At 45.8% G+C, this 11,300-nt stretch overlaps 1 protein-coding gene across 1 annotated transcript; it reads left to right on the plus strand.

Annotated features, from left to right (window-relative positions):
• The first annotated feature begins 9,743 nt into the window (after positions 1 to 9,743).
• LOC134441275 (heparan sulfate glucosamine 3-O-sulfotransferase 1-like) lies at positions 9,744 to 10,670 on the plus strand. The gene has a single exon (XM_063191510.1). The coding sequence runs from the start codon at positions 9,744 to 9,746 to the stop codon at positions 10,668 to 10,670; it is 927 nt and encodes a 308-aa protein (XP_063047580.1).
• The last annotated feature ends 630 nt before the right edge of the window (positions 10,671 to 11,300 follow it).

Here is an 11,300-nt window from a genome sequence, read left to right on the forward strand (position 1 = left end):
CACTTTCCAGGTGACAGAGACAGTGAGGGACAAAGGCTGTTAGCAGTCCGGGGCAGCGAGTGGAATTGGAGGAGACACAATCTTGTTCACCACGTCTGGCCCTATTGGCATCCGAAATGGCAGGCTTCCCTAGCCTGACAGGCAAGCTACCGAGGTTGGCCTGTCACCACACATTTCCAGGGCCTGTCAAACATCTTCCCCTCCTGTCCCCTCCCCTCTTTTCCTTCCACACACACTCTTGCCACTGTCACACATCAGACACTGTGCCTCAGGACATGAGGACAGAGAGACAGGTGTCACTCCCAAACTCTGGTCCCAGGAAGTAGGGTTGGACCCTGTCGAGAAAAGTGTCACAGGGCCACAGACAGAGACATGGGCAAGATGAGTACTCCTAGTGCTGTGTGCAAATTGAGTTTTCCTAGTGCGGTGGGCAAGTTGGGTTCTCCTAGTGCTGTGGGCAAGTTGAGTACTCCTAGTGCGGTGGGCAAGTTGGGTTCTCCTAGTGCGGTGGGCAAGTTGAGTAGGCCTACTCCTAGTGCTGTGGGCAAGTTGAGTTCTCCTAGTGCTGCCACTGCCGAGCTTCTGTTGGAATGAGAATGGAGTCAGCCAGGTCTGTCTTCATGCAGGATGGATTTGTGTCCAGGGCTGATAGGCTACTAAGGTTTTGGAGGCCCTTTCATAATTAAATAATAATAATAATATATTTTTTAGTCAATCTGAACAATCTGAATTTTGGGGGGAAAGTGTTTGAGGTCTTTAGCGCTTTGCTTACCCTGCTTATGCCCAGGGACGGCCCTGTTTGTGTCGTGTGCAGATAGCTGTGGAAAGAGCAACTGGGATTCTCTGTTTCTCTCTCTCTCTCTCTCTCTCTCTCTCTCTGTCTCTGTCTCTGTATCTCTCTCTCTCTCTCTCTCTCTCTCTCTCTCTCTCTCTCTCTCTCGGTTCCTATCTGCTATCTCCTATCAGTTCCTGCTGCAAGTGAATGTATCACTGTTTCCTCTACGAATACATGAAAATTGAGATTTTAAAAGAGTTTTCTTTCCTGTCATCTCGGGATCTCAGTGCACTTCTTAATGTTCTTGTCATCTCCTTTCTTCTCCTGTAATTATAAAGCTTAGCTTGTTTTCTGGTCCTATCTTGTTATATGTGCATCTTGTGAGAAACCGTGAGTCTGACAAGTGTCGCCAGGGGTTCCGGACTAGAATTGGAAACGAGGGGGAGGAATATGTGTTTACACACATGATGCTTGGTGCAAAAATGCTACGGTGGTACAGAGACACTGCTCTCCACTAGTGGAGTTCATGATCATCAAGTGCCGACCCTTCTATTTACCAAGAGAAATATCCGCCATTCTACTGGTCGCAGTTTACCTCGCTCCTAGCAACAACAACAGCGTCAGAAGCGAGGCACTGAACGAGCTGCATCGGGGAATCAGTGAACAACAAGATGCACACCCAGATGCCTTCACAGTGGTCATGGGAGATTTCAACCACGGAAATCTCAAAACAGTACTTCCAAAATTTCACCAACATGTTAACTTCCCAACAAGAGGACAAAACACCCTGGACTTTGTTTATACCCCACAACAAGGAGCATACAAGGCAAAGCCCATCCCCCACATCGGCCTATCAGACCACCTAACGATTCTGCTACTGCCAGCCTACAGACAAAGGGTAAAACTCACCAAACCAGTTCAGAAGGAGGTGAGAAAATGGCCAGAGGGAGCCGTGTCACGACTACAAGACTGCTTTGAAACCACAGATTGGGACATTTTCAAAACAGCTGCCACCCACAGCAACCACATTGACATTGAGGAGTACACAGACACCGTGACCTCCTACATCACAAAATGCATTGATGATGTTACAGAAATAAAACACATCACCACCAGGGCCAACCAGAAGCCATGGTTCACAGGAGACGTTCACAGACTGCTGAGGGCCAGAGACAAAGCCTTCAGAGCAGGAAGACGTAGCTGGCCTAAAAAGCAGCAAGGACAAAAACCTGTCCCAGGGCATCAGGAAAGCAAAAAAGGAATACTTGGACAAAATAAACAACAACACTTCAAAGAAAGCAGAGATGCACAGAGCCTGTGCAGGGCATACAGGCCATCACGGACTATAAGCCTGCACACGAAGCTTGTGACAACAACACCTCTCTGCTAAACGACCTGAACAGTTTCTTTGCCCGTTTTGAAGCACAAATGACACTCATCCACAGAAAACTCCCCCCCCCATGATCAACCCCTGTACCTGTCCTCTGCCAGTGTGAAGAGGGACACAGGGCCACCATCAACCCACGCAAAGCAGCTGGCCCAGACAACATACCTGGCCGAGTGTTGAAGGATTGTGCAGAAGAGCTGAAGGATGTCTTCACAGACATCTTTAACATCTCTCTGGAGCAAGCAGTCATCCCATCACTTTTCAAAGCTGCTACCATCATACCCGTGCCGAAGAAATCATCACCATCATGCTTCAATGACTACCGTCCTGTAGCACTGACGCCCATAATCATGAAGTGCTTCGAACGGCTAGTCCTGTCACACATCAAAGCCACCCTACCCCCCACCCTGGACCCCTACCAGTTCGCATACCGAAGCCAAGCGATCCACGGAGGATGCAATCTGCTCTGCCCTCCATCCAGGCCCTCACCCACTTGGACAATAAAGACTCATATGTGAGAATGCTGTTCATTGACTTCTATTCAGCATTCAATACCATAATACCACAAACAACTCATCAGAAAACTGGACAAACTAGGTTTCAGCACCTCCCTCTGCAACTGGCTGCTGGACTTCCTGATGCAGAGACCACAAGCAGTACGGGTAGGGAATAACACCTCAAGCACCCTGACCCTCAGCACGGGGGCTCCGCAAGGTTGTGTTCTCAGCCCCCTGCTGTTCACGCTGCTGACACATGACTGCACAACGACCCACAGCACTAACCATCTAGTGAAGTTTGCGGATGATACAACACTGGTGGGCCTCATCACTAAGGGCGATGAGACCCACTACAGAGAAGAAGTAGACCTGCTGGCCAGATGGTGCAAAGACAACAACCTCCTGCTGGAATGTCAACAAGACCAGGGAGATTGTCGTCAACTTTCAGAGGGTCCAAAAAAAAACAACTGCCACCACTGACCATCGACGGTGATGCTGTGGAGAGAGAGTGAGCAGCACCAAGTTTCCTTGGAGTGCACATCAGCGACGACCTCTCTTGGACCACCAACACTACATCACTGGCGAAGAAGGCCCATCAGCGTCTCTACTTCTTGCGCAAACTAAAGAAGGCAAGTGCTACACCCTCCATCATGACAACATTCTACAGAGGAACCATAGAGAGCGTCGTGTCCAGCTGCATCACAGTGTGGGGAGGAAGCTGCACGGAGAAAAACAGGAAGACACTCCAGCGTGTTGTGAACACAGCGAAGAAGATCATTGGAGTACCACTCCCCTCCCTGCAGGACATTTACACCGCACGCCTCACCCGGAAAGCACTGATGATCATCAAAGACACAAGCCACCCTGCACACAAACTGTTCAGCCTCCTGCCCTCTGGAAAGAGGTACAGGCGCCTCCGTTCCCGTACCACCAGGCTTGCAAGCAGCACGATGCATCAAGCAATCAAGATACTGAACACTCAACCCACTCTCCCTTCACTGTCAACCTCTAGCCAGCCAGGCCACTGACAACGCTCCCCCCATCCAGCGGCGTGGAACAGGGGGGGAAAACCCTGACTCATTCTCAGGGCCCAGACCACTTGGGGGGCCCACCGGGGGCCCTCCCATGGAAAATATTTTTCTTCTTTCATTTTTTTAAACATTATTTTAAAAATAATGTCAATACATGTTGGTAATTTATGTAATTCCAATGTTCTCTGGAAATACATCTGTTGAATTGGATATACTAGCCTGCAAATCGGCTATATTCTATATCAGACACCCCCATTATCACGCATTGGTTTAGTCCGCCCTCTCGCGGACTTTTGATTGTACAATATGCGGAATCAACACTCACTCATTATTAGGCATTAAACGCAGCAGCCGGTTAGCAATGAAAGACTTCTAAAACACCAGGCTTTCACAAAAAGAATAGAAAGGCAAGAGAGACAGGGGAAACAAAATGAAGGAAAGCAACTGCAGCTGATTTCTTGCAAGAAAGGTGAGCCCAAATGTCAAAATTACAGCCGTAACATAGGCCTACCTAACTATCCCATTCCCATTCCGTGTGGCCTTCTGTGATAGCCGATGTCAAATGAAAAAAATAATCTCATTTTGTTGGCTATCATTGTGAACCCATATTTGTCTTTGATAGGCCTATATTCATAACAAGTGTCCCAAAAGAACCAAACAGGGGTCGATGTTGGTTCAAATATCCAAATGATAGCAAAGCCTATTTGTAAAATGAATCCCACTCAATTTCAGAAAATGTCACGAACGTGAAGATGCCCCCTGTCGCAGCAGGTGCAAATGGTGTGAACTTGAGAGAAGGTGAGCCTATTTTAGCTAATATCCTAGTCTTGAAGAAAAGCGGTTTCTCAACCGGGTGCAATGCTGCCCGCCCTGGTCATCGAATTTGCAGATTGATTCTGTCGATATTAGTCGACGTACATATTCATCAGTTGCCAATGTCAAGGTGGCGGTGCGAACAGCTGTCAGTCTTGAACCTTCATTCTGCTTTTATTTTGCGGGGGTCTCAAAGCTCTGGTTACTTGGCCATGTCTCTGACAATAGCTGACAACGCCCGTTATAGCTGAAGTGTGGTCAAATAATGACGAGATTTTCACGGGGCACCAGTCTGCGTTTTGAATGTTGCTGACCTGACGCCATCCTAATCTGCGCAAAGCGCAAGAGATGACCCTGTTTGCATAGCGCAAGAAAAGAGGCAGAGTAGCCTACCTACCTCCGTGCTGAGCAGGTGCATTGAGTGCTCATGAAAATTACAAGATAGGCTACTGTGAAATAGTTACTGGCCCATTTAAATCTGAAAGTATATGTAGTAGCCTAATAAATAATGATTTCAAAGAAATAAATAGCCTAGGCTATAGCCTAACTAGGTTCGGGGTGCCCTGACTTTCAAAGGTTGTGCGACATCAAATCCAAACAGCGATACTTTTGTTCTATGTAGGCTACTCTGCTTTACCGCAGGTTTTAAGCGACATTTTTAAGTCAGCTACTACCAGTAGCCTAGGCACAGCTGATTCTCTTTTCCTTGCTCTCCCAAACACTGATACGGGCAAACTTGCGTGCGGGGCAGTGCAAGTGAACGAATGTGCGCGCAAGCGCCTGTGTTTCTGTTCAGCGATGCACATTGAAGAAAGTACAGTTCAACATATCAATGTCTCGTGTGTCCATAGTGCACGAAACAGTAGGCTGGAAGCATTGTGAAAAGAGATTTATCAGTCTCTCTCCTCCCCCTCACACCATAGAGATGAAGTGATTAAATGTCATCCCTATGAATATGATAGCCTACTTTTCATAACTGGTAATGTGAAAGATTAAGACATTTTATATTTTTATTATGTCTATTATGTCATATGATTGAAGATGAGAATGATTCAAGTGAAGGAGAGGAAAGCATAGAGGGGTATTCTGAGGAAGGCAAGAAGGATGACAATATCAGGGGTTAGGCGCTCGCACGGGGGGGTGGGGTGGAGGGTTGGAGGGTTGGGTAGGGTGGTGTGTGTGTAGGGGGGCCCATGGAAGAGGTTGTTCCTAGGGCCCCAAATTTGGTGCTACGCCCCTGCCTCCCTCATCCCCACCACCATATCTGCGACTGAACATTCCACCTGCACTACTACATCTGTGACTGAACCTTCAACCTGCACTAACTCAAAACATACACATGCACACACACACACACACACACATACATACACACACACACACACACACACACATACAGGTAACACACACACACACACACACACACACACACACACACACACACATACAAGCACACCGCACTTTCTGCCACTAAACCAAACATACACACACTGACACACAGCTCATACAACACACACACACACACACACATACACAGGTACACAGACACACACACAGACGCACACCGCACTTTCTACCTGCACTAAATACACACACACACACACACACACACACACACACACACACACACGCACACGCACACGCACACAAACACATACAAACACACACACACACACACATACTGCTGCTGGTGTATTTAATAAACCTTTTTTAATTATTTATTTTCTTCAAATGCTACTATTACTATGTCAGAACGCTATAAAGGACTTTTAGAAAAAGCACAACAAAATACCTCCTCTTAATGTATGTTTTCTACAAGTCTTCTGTTGTCCAGTCTTGCACTTTAAATGTCTGTATGAGCAATGTCTACGTCCATACTGTCTTATGTCCATGTATGAGTACTGTCTATGTCTATACTGTCTATGTCCTTACCTAGATTAGTCTATGTCTGCATGGGAGAGCAAGAAACGCAATTTCAAATTCTTTGTATGACCAGTGCATGTAAAGAAATTGACAATAAACTTGACTTGACTTGACAGTGACACAGGCAAGTCCAGTAGCCATATTGCTGACGCTGAGCACTGGACACAGTGCACTGTCAATGTTCTGCTAGGAGCAGTGTAGAACAGTTACGATTTTGACACCATATGTCAGGAGAGGGACTCAGACAGAGACTTGGGCACAGCAAGCAGTCATAGCGCTGGCACTGGGTACTGTGCATGGGAGTGCACTGCCAAGGCTTCGCCAGGAGCAGTGTAGAAATCAGAGCTGTCTTCTGACAGATAGATAAGTAGCTGCAGTGTGGCAAAAAGACAAGCAATACTTGAGATACAGTATCTGTCCTGCAAGTCCAAGACGCAATATTTACATTTTAGTCACATTCATATTACTACATTTTAGAAATTGTTTTTTTTTTTTTTAATCTCCGTTGTTTACTAATTCTCTCAAAGTACACTCTCAAAGTACATGAAAGCATCACCACGATTATTTGAAAAAAAGAATGGGCAGTGTTTAGTAGACATGTTTGACAGGTTTTCTTTAAATACCATGTAGATATTGGACTTTGCCTGTAGCTTGCCTTGCCTTTCTGCGCATTAACCCACTTTAGCCAAAGACACCTGCAAAAAAAAACGTCTGCTGAATACCAGTTTCGGAAAAGGTGCCTAGCTCTGCCTATTAAAGCATTTCAGCCTCTGAAGAAAAACTTGAAATAAGTTGCATTTAAAAGCTAGGACCCTAGGATGTGTTCATTCAGCTCTATAATACCCACGTTTTTATGAAAAATGCTCAAATCTCAAGAGTCTGAATGGAGCGTATATGTCGCTCAAACAATACAATGTACGCTGCATCAGGCTAAAATGGGTTAAAGCATCAACCTTGTGCAAGTTGTTCTCCATCTCCACAACACTCAACCACACCAAAAAAAAAACAACTTTTAAAATAATATATTAATATCCATTTTAAATAGTACTTTTCTCCCTTTCCTAAACATCATCTTTGCTGCATAATTCAAAATTTTGTGACTGGTCCATTCTCTTCTGATATTGCGGATTGTTTATGTGTGATTTACAATTCTTGTGTAAAATAAAAACAGTATTTTTCCCCCCAGTGCTAATGAGACATGGCCAGCAGGTACGACTGATTATTTAAAACAGTCTAACACTCATATGTAACCCAAGTCTAGCCCAGATTTCTTTTTTTTTTGCGTTTCTTTCTCTGGCATCTCAGTCAGAGAGGGCTTTTTTATGTCTAGTTTTTGAAAGTTATTTGCACTCTGCTGCTAACAACCCCACTGTTTTGTTTTGCCTTTTCCAGGCCATTTCTAAAACCACTAATGCCTTTGTGAGAACTAAAGCTGAGGCTACAGACCGCGTGTGTATGTGGGTGTGTGGGTGTTTGGGGATGTCGCTGGCTTGGTTGCAGACTGACTGGGGGGATGTTGAAAGATGTGTGTTTCTAATCAGTCCAAGGCAACCAGAGAGAGATGGACAGAAACAGAGTCACACACACAGAAGATCAAATCTTTTCAGCCCTCAGATGTTTTGACTGAAATAAGCAGGCTGTCGTGTGTGGAGAAAGTGCTTGGAAAAAGTGGTTGATAAATGCCAATTTTGGGACAGGATGAGACGTAAATGGAGGACAATGGAATGATGTTGTCTTCTGAGGAGTTGCTTGAAATTGTTTTGAACCAGTTTCTGAGAAATCCACTTACGATGTCTCCGTCTTTTATGCTCTCCTTTTCCCTCTTGCCAGCTTCTTTCTCCCTTTTCTAAGTAACTTACTTTATGTCCTTTTTAGCGGGAAGGGGAGCACTGAGCATTGCTCCCAAAGCAAAGTAATGAAAAACATAATTGGCAGTCACTCACAGTGATTTCATTCCGAAAGAAAACTTCCAGTCCTATGTTAAGTCTATTGATCTTAAGTGTAGATTTAGTCTGTTTTTTAAGATTTTGGACCAACTGGACGACTTCAGTCTGGAAATATACTACAATCCATAGCTGTTAATGCCCCCGTTTTAGTGTACACAACACCATCTGGGTCAATACAGGCAGAATCATTGATGAGCCTTAAGACCAGTTTCAACTACGTGAGATTGAAGTGGTGTGTGAATATAGGCCAACATGGCGAGAAATATATGAGGATTTATTATTCACTTTATTTTATAGCCTATTATTTTATTCAACCTTCCTTTAACTAGGAAGTGGTCCCACTAAGTTACAATAACTTTTCCTCCAGGGAATCATGGCCAATCAATCAATCAATCAATCAATCAATCAATCAATCAATCAATCAATCAATCAATCAATTGCTGTTTTTGTACAGATATACAGTATACATATATTTGTCTTCCAATTGGATGTAAATTACTATAAATTATTTGACCTTTGAACCAGCAGATCCTCCTGGAATCATGTAGTACAAATATGAAAAATTGTGTGTCAATAGCTACGTTTACAAGACATTTTTAATTCAGAAGTAGTAATTCAGAATTAAGTAGTTCTGTCGAGTTTACTTTGATCTTTCATTTAATTCCGAATTGTGAAGTGTTTACATGACGTTTTCAAATCAATCAAATCAGTTTTTTTCAGAATTAAAATGAGTTAATTTTGAATTAAATGTCTCATGTAAACGTAGCAATTGATTTATCATATTTTATATTTGTCGAATGCAAATTGGTTAAAAAAAAAGAACAAAGCAGGCCTCTGTATCCATGTAAATTATACAGTGTCCATGCAACTCATTACTATGGGCAACAACCTGCTCTGCCTAACTGACTGACTGTCTGTGTTTATTTGTTGTTGTCTTCACAGGCTTCCTGTGGGCTGATGGACATCTGTCGTCTTCTTACCCCTCTTCCTTCTCCTCCTCCTCCTTCTCCTCCTCCTCCTCCTCCCCATCCTCTTCCTCCTTCTCATCTATCTACCTCTCCATGGCTCCAATGGCTGCCAGGGACATCACATCTGAGCTCCCTGCCTGACTGCCAGCTCTGATTCCTGTGAAGACCAGTTTGCTTATCAGCCGATACACTTCCCTTGGCAACACTCGAGCCCTCCATACTCCAGCCCTCCGTCACCCTCCTCCCATCCCCCAGCCCTTGTCAGCCCTTCTCTGGGCCACCGATCTGCCTGGATCTGGATACTCCACCACCACTATTGCTGTCGTCATCTGTCACCTTCCCCTGCACCACATACACTACCACCACCACCATCACCACCACCACCTCCCGCGCTCATTTCTCCATGGCTGGCCTGCTCGTCTCACTGTTCCTTCTGGTGTTCCAGACCTTAGCCGCCCCTCAGGAATTTGTCCCGGTGACACCCGATTTGGACCTAACAGACCCTGTTTGGGCCAACGGGACTGTGGCTCCCTCCATGGTGCCCCCTCCAGGCACCAGCCAGCGGATGCCCCACAGCATCATCATTGGCGTACGTAAAGGGGGCACGCGGGCGCTGCTGGAGATGCTGGACATCCACCCTTCTGTTGCGGCAGCGGCCACCGAGGTGCACTTCTTCGACTGGGATGAGAACTACGCACGGGGCTTCGACTGGTACCGCGGTCAAATGCCCTGGTCCTACCCTTACCAGATCACCGTGGAGAAGACGCCAGGTTACTTCACATCCCCGCTGGCGGCCGAGCGCATCCGTGCCATGAACGCCTCCATCAAGCTACTGCTGATCCTCCGCGATCCGGTCGAGAGGGTCATTTCGGATTACACGCAGGTTTACTTCAATCGCCTGGAGGCCCGGAAGCCAGTGCGGCCCATTGAGGACCTCTTGATCCGTGGTGGGTCTTTGAACACGCGCTACAAGGCCATCCAGCGCAGCCTGTACCACCTGCACATGCGCAATTGGCTGCAACACTTTCCACTAGAACAGATCCACTTGGTGGATGGGGATGCGCTGGTGAGGGACCCGCTGCCCGAGTTGAGGCGTGTGGAGCACTTCCTCGATCTGCCAGCACGCATCGACTCCTCCAACTTCTACTTCAACCAGACTAAGGGGTTTTATTGTATCCGTAGTGACGGGCAAGAACGATGCCTGCATGAGTCCAAGGGTCGGCTGCATCCACCTGTCAATGGCACTGTGCTGAGACAACTTCGGGCGTATTTCCGCCCCCACAATCGCAGCTTCTACAAGCTGGTGGGACGCTCATTCCACTGGCAATGAGACTAGCTGGTGGGCGCTGGTCAGTGGGTGAAACTGTTTTTAAAACCACCCCTCTGTTTGTCCCAAGCCCAAGGGGATTGACTCATCTTGCTCAAACGTGGTGGATAATGGAAGGGTCTTGATTTATCCTGTTCAATCTCCCTCAGACAGTCCCTCCTCCACCATCCCTTCATAACCTCTCAACTTGTTCATTTTTCGGTTATCAGGCTTTGTCCCTTAGCCAATCACAAGACTTGCGAAGGCTGATTGACATGTGGATGGACCACAAGGAGGACGGGAAACTTGAAGCACTTTAGAAATCATGTCTATTACAGCTGTCATACCTCTTAAATGCCTTTTGCCACAGAACAGCTGTTGCATGAAAGAGAACAGACCAGAATTGAAATGGAAACTTTGCAACCTAAAGCTCTTCAGAGAAAAGAAAAAGAATATGGTGTTGGATAAATTCCTGTTTTACAATTGACTTTAGGCAACTAATTTCTTCTCGAGGAATATATGACATTTTTTTCTATTATCTTATCTGTTTTTCTGCTGTTGTTTGTTATACTTGTACTTGATAATAAATGGTTTGACTTGAGCAAGGCATTGGACATCTGTTCCATATCATCTATTCTTGACATCCGTTTCTTG

Source organism: Engraulis encrasicolus, chromosome 24 (assembly GCF_034702125.1).
Source record: "Engraulis encrasicolus isolate BLACKSEA-1 chromosome 24, IST_EnEncr_1.0, whole genome shotgun sequence".
In the NCBI taxonomy this organism is placed as follows: domain Eukaryota; kingdom Metazoa; phylum Chordata; class Actinopteri; order Clupeiformes; family Engraulidae; genus Engraulis; species Engraulis encrasicolus.

Coding starts and splice junctions, on each gene's coding strand:
- LOC134441275 (XM_063191510.1), top strand. CDS start 9,744: ATGGCTGGCCTGCTCGTCTCACTGTTCCTTCTGGTGTTCCAGACCTTA.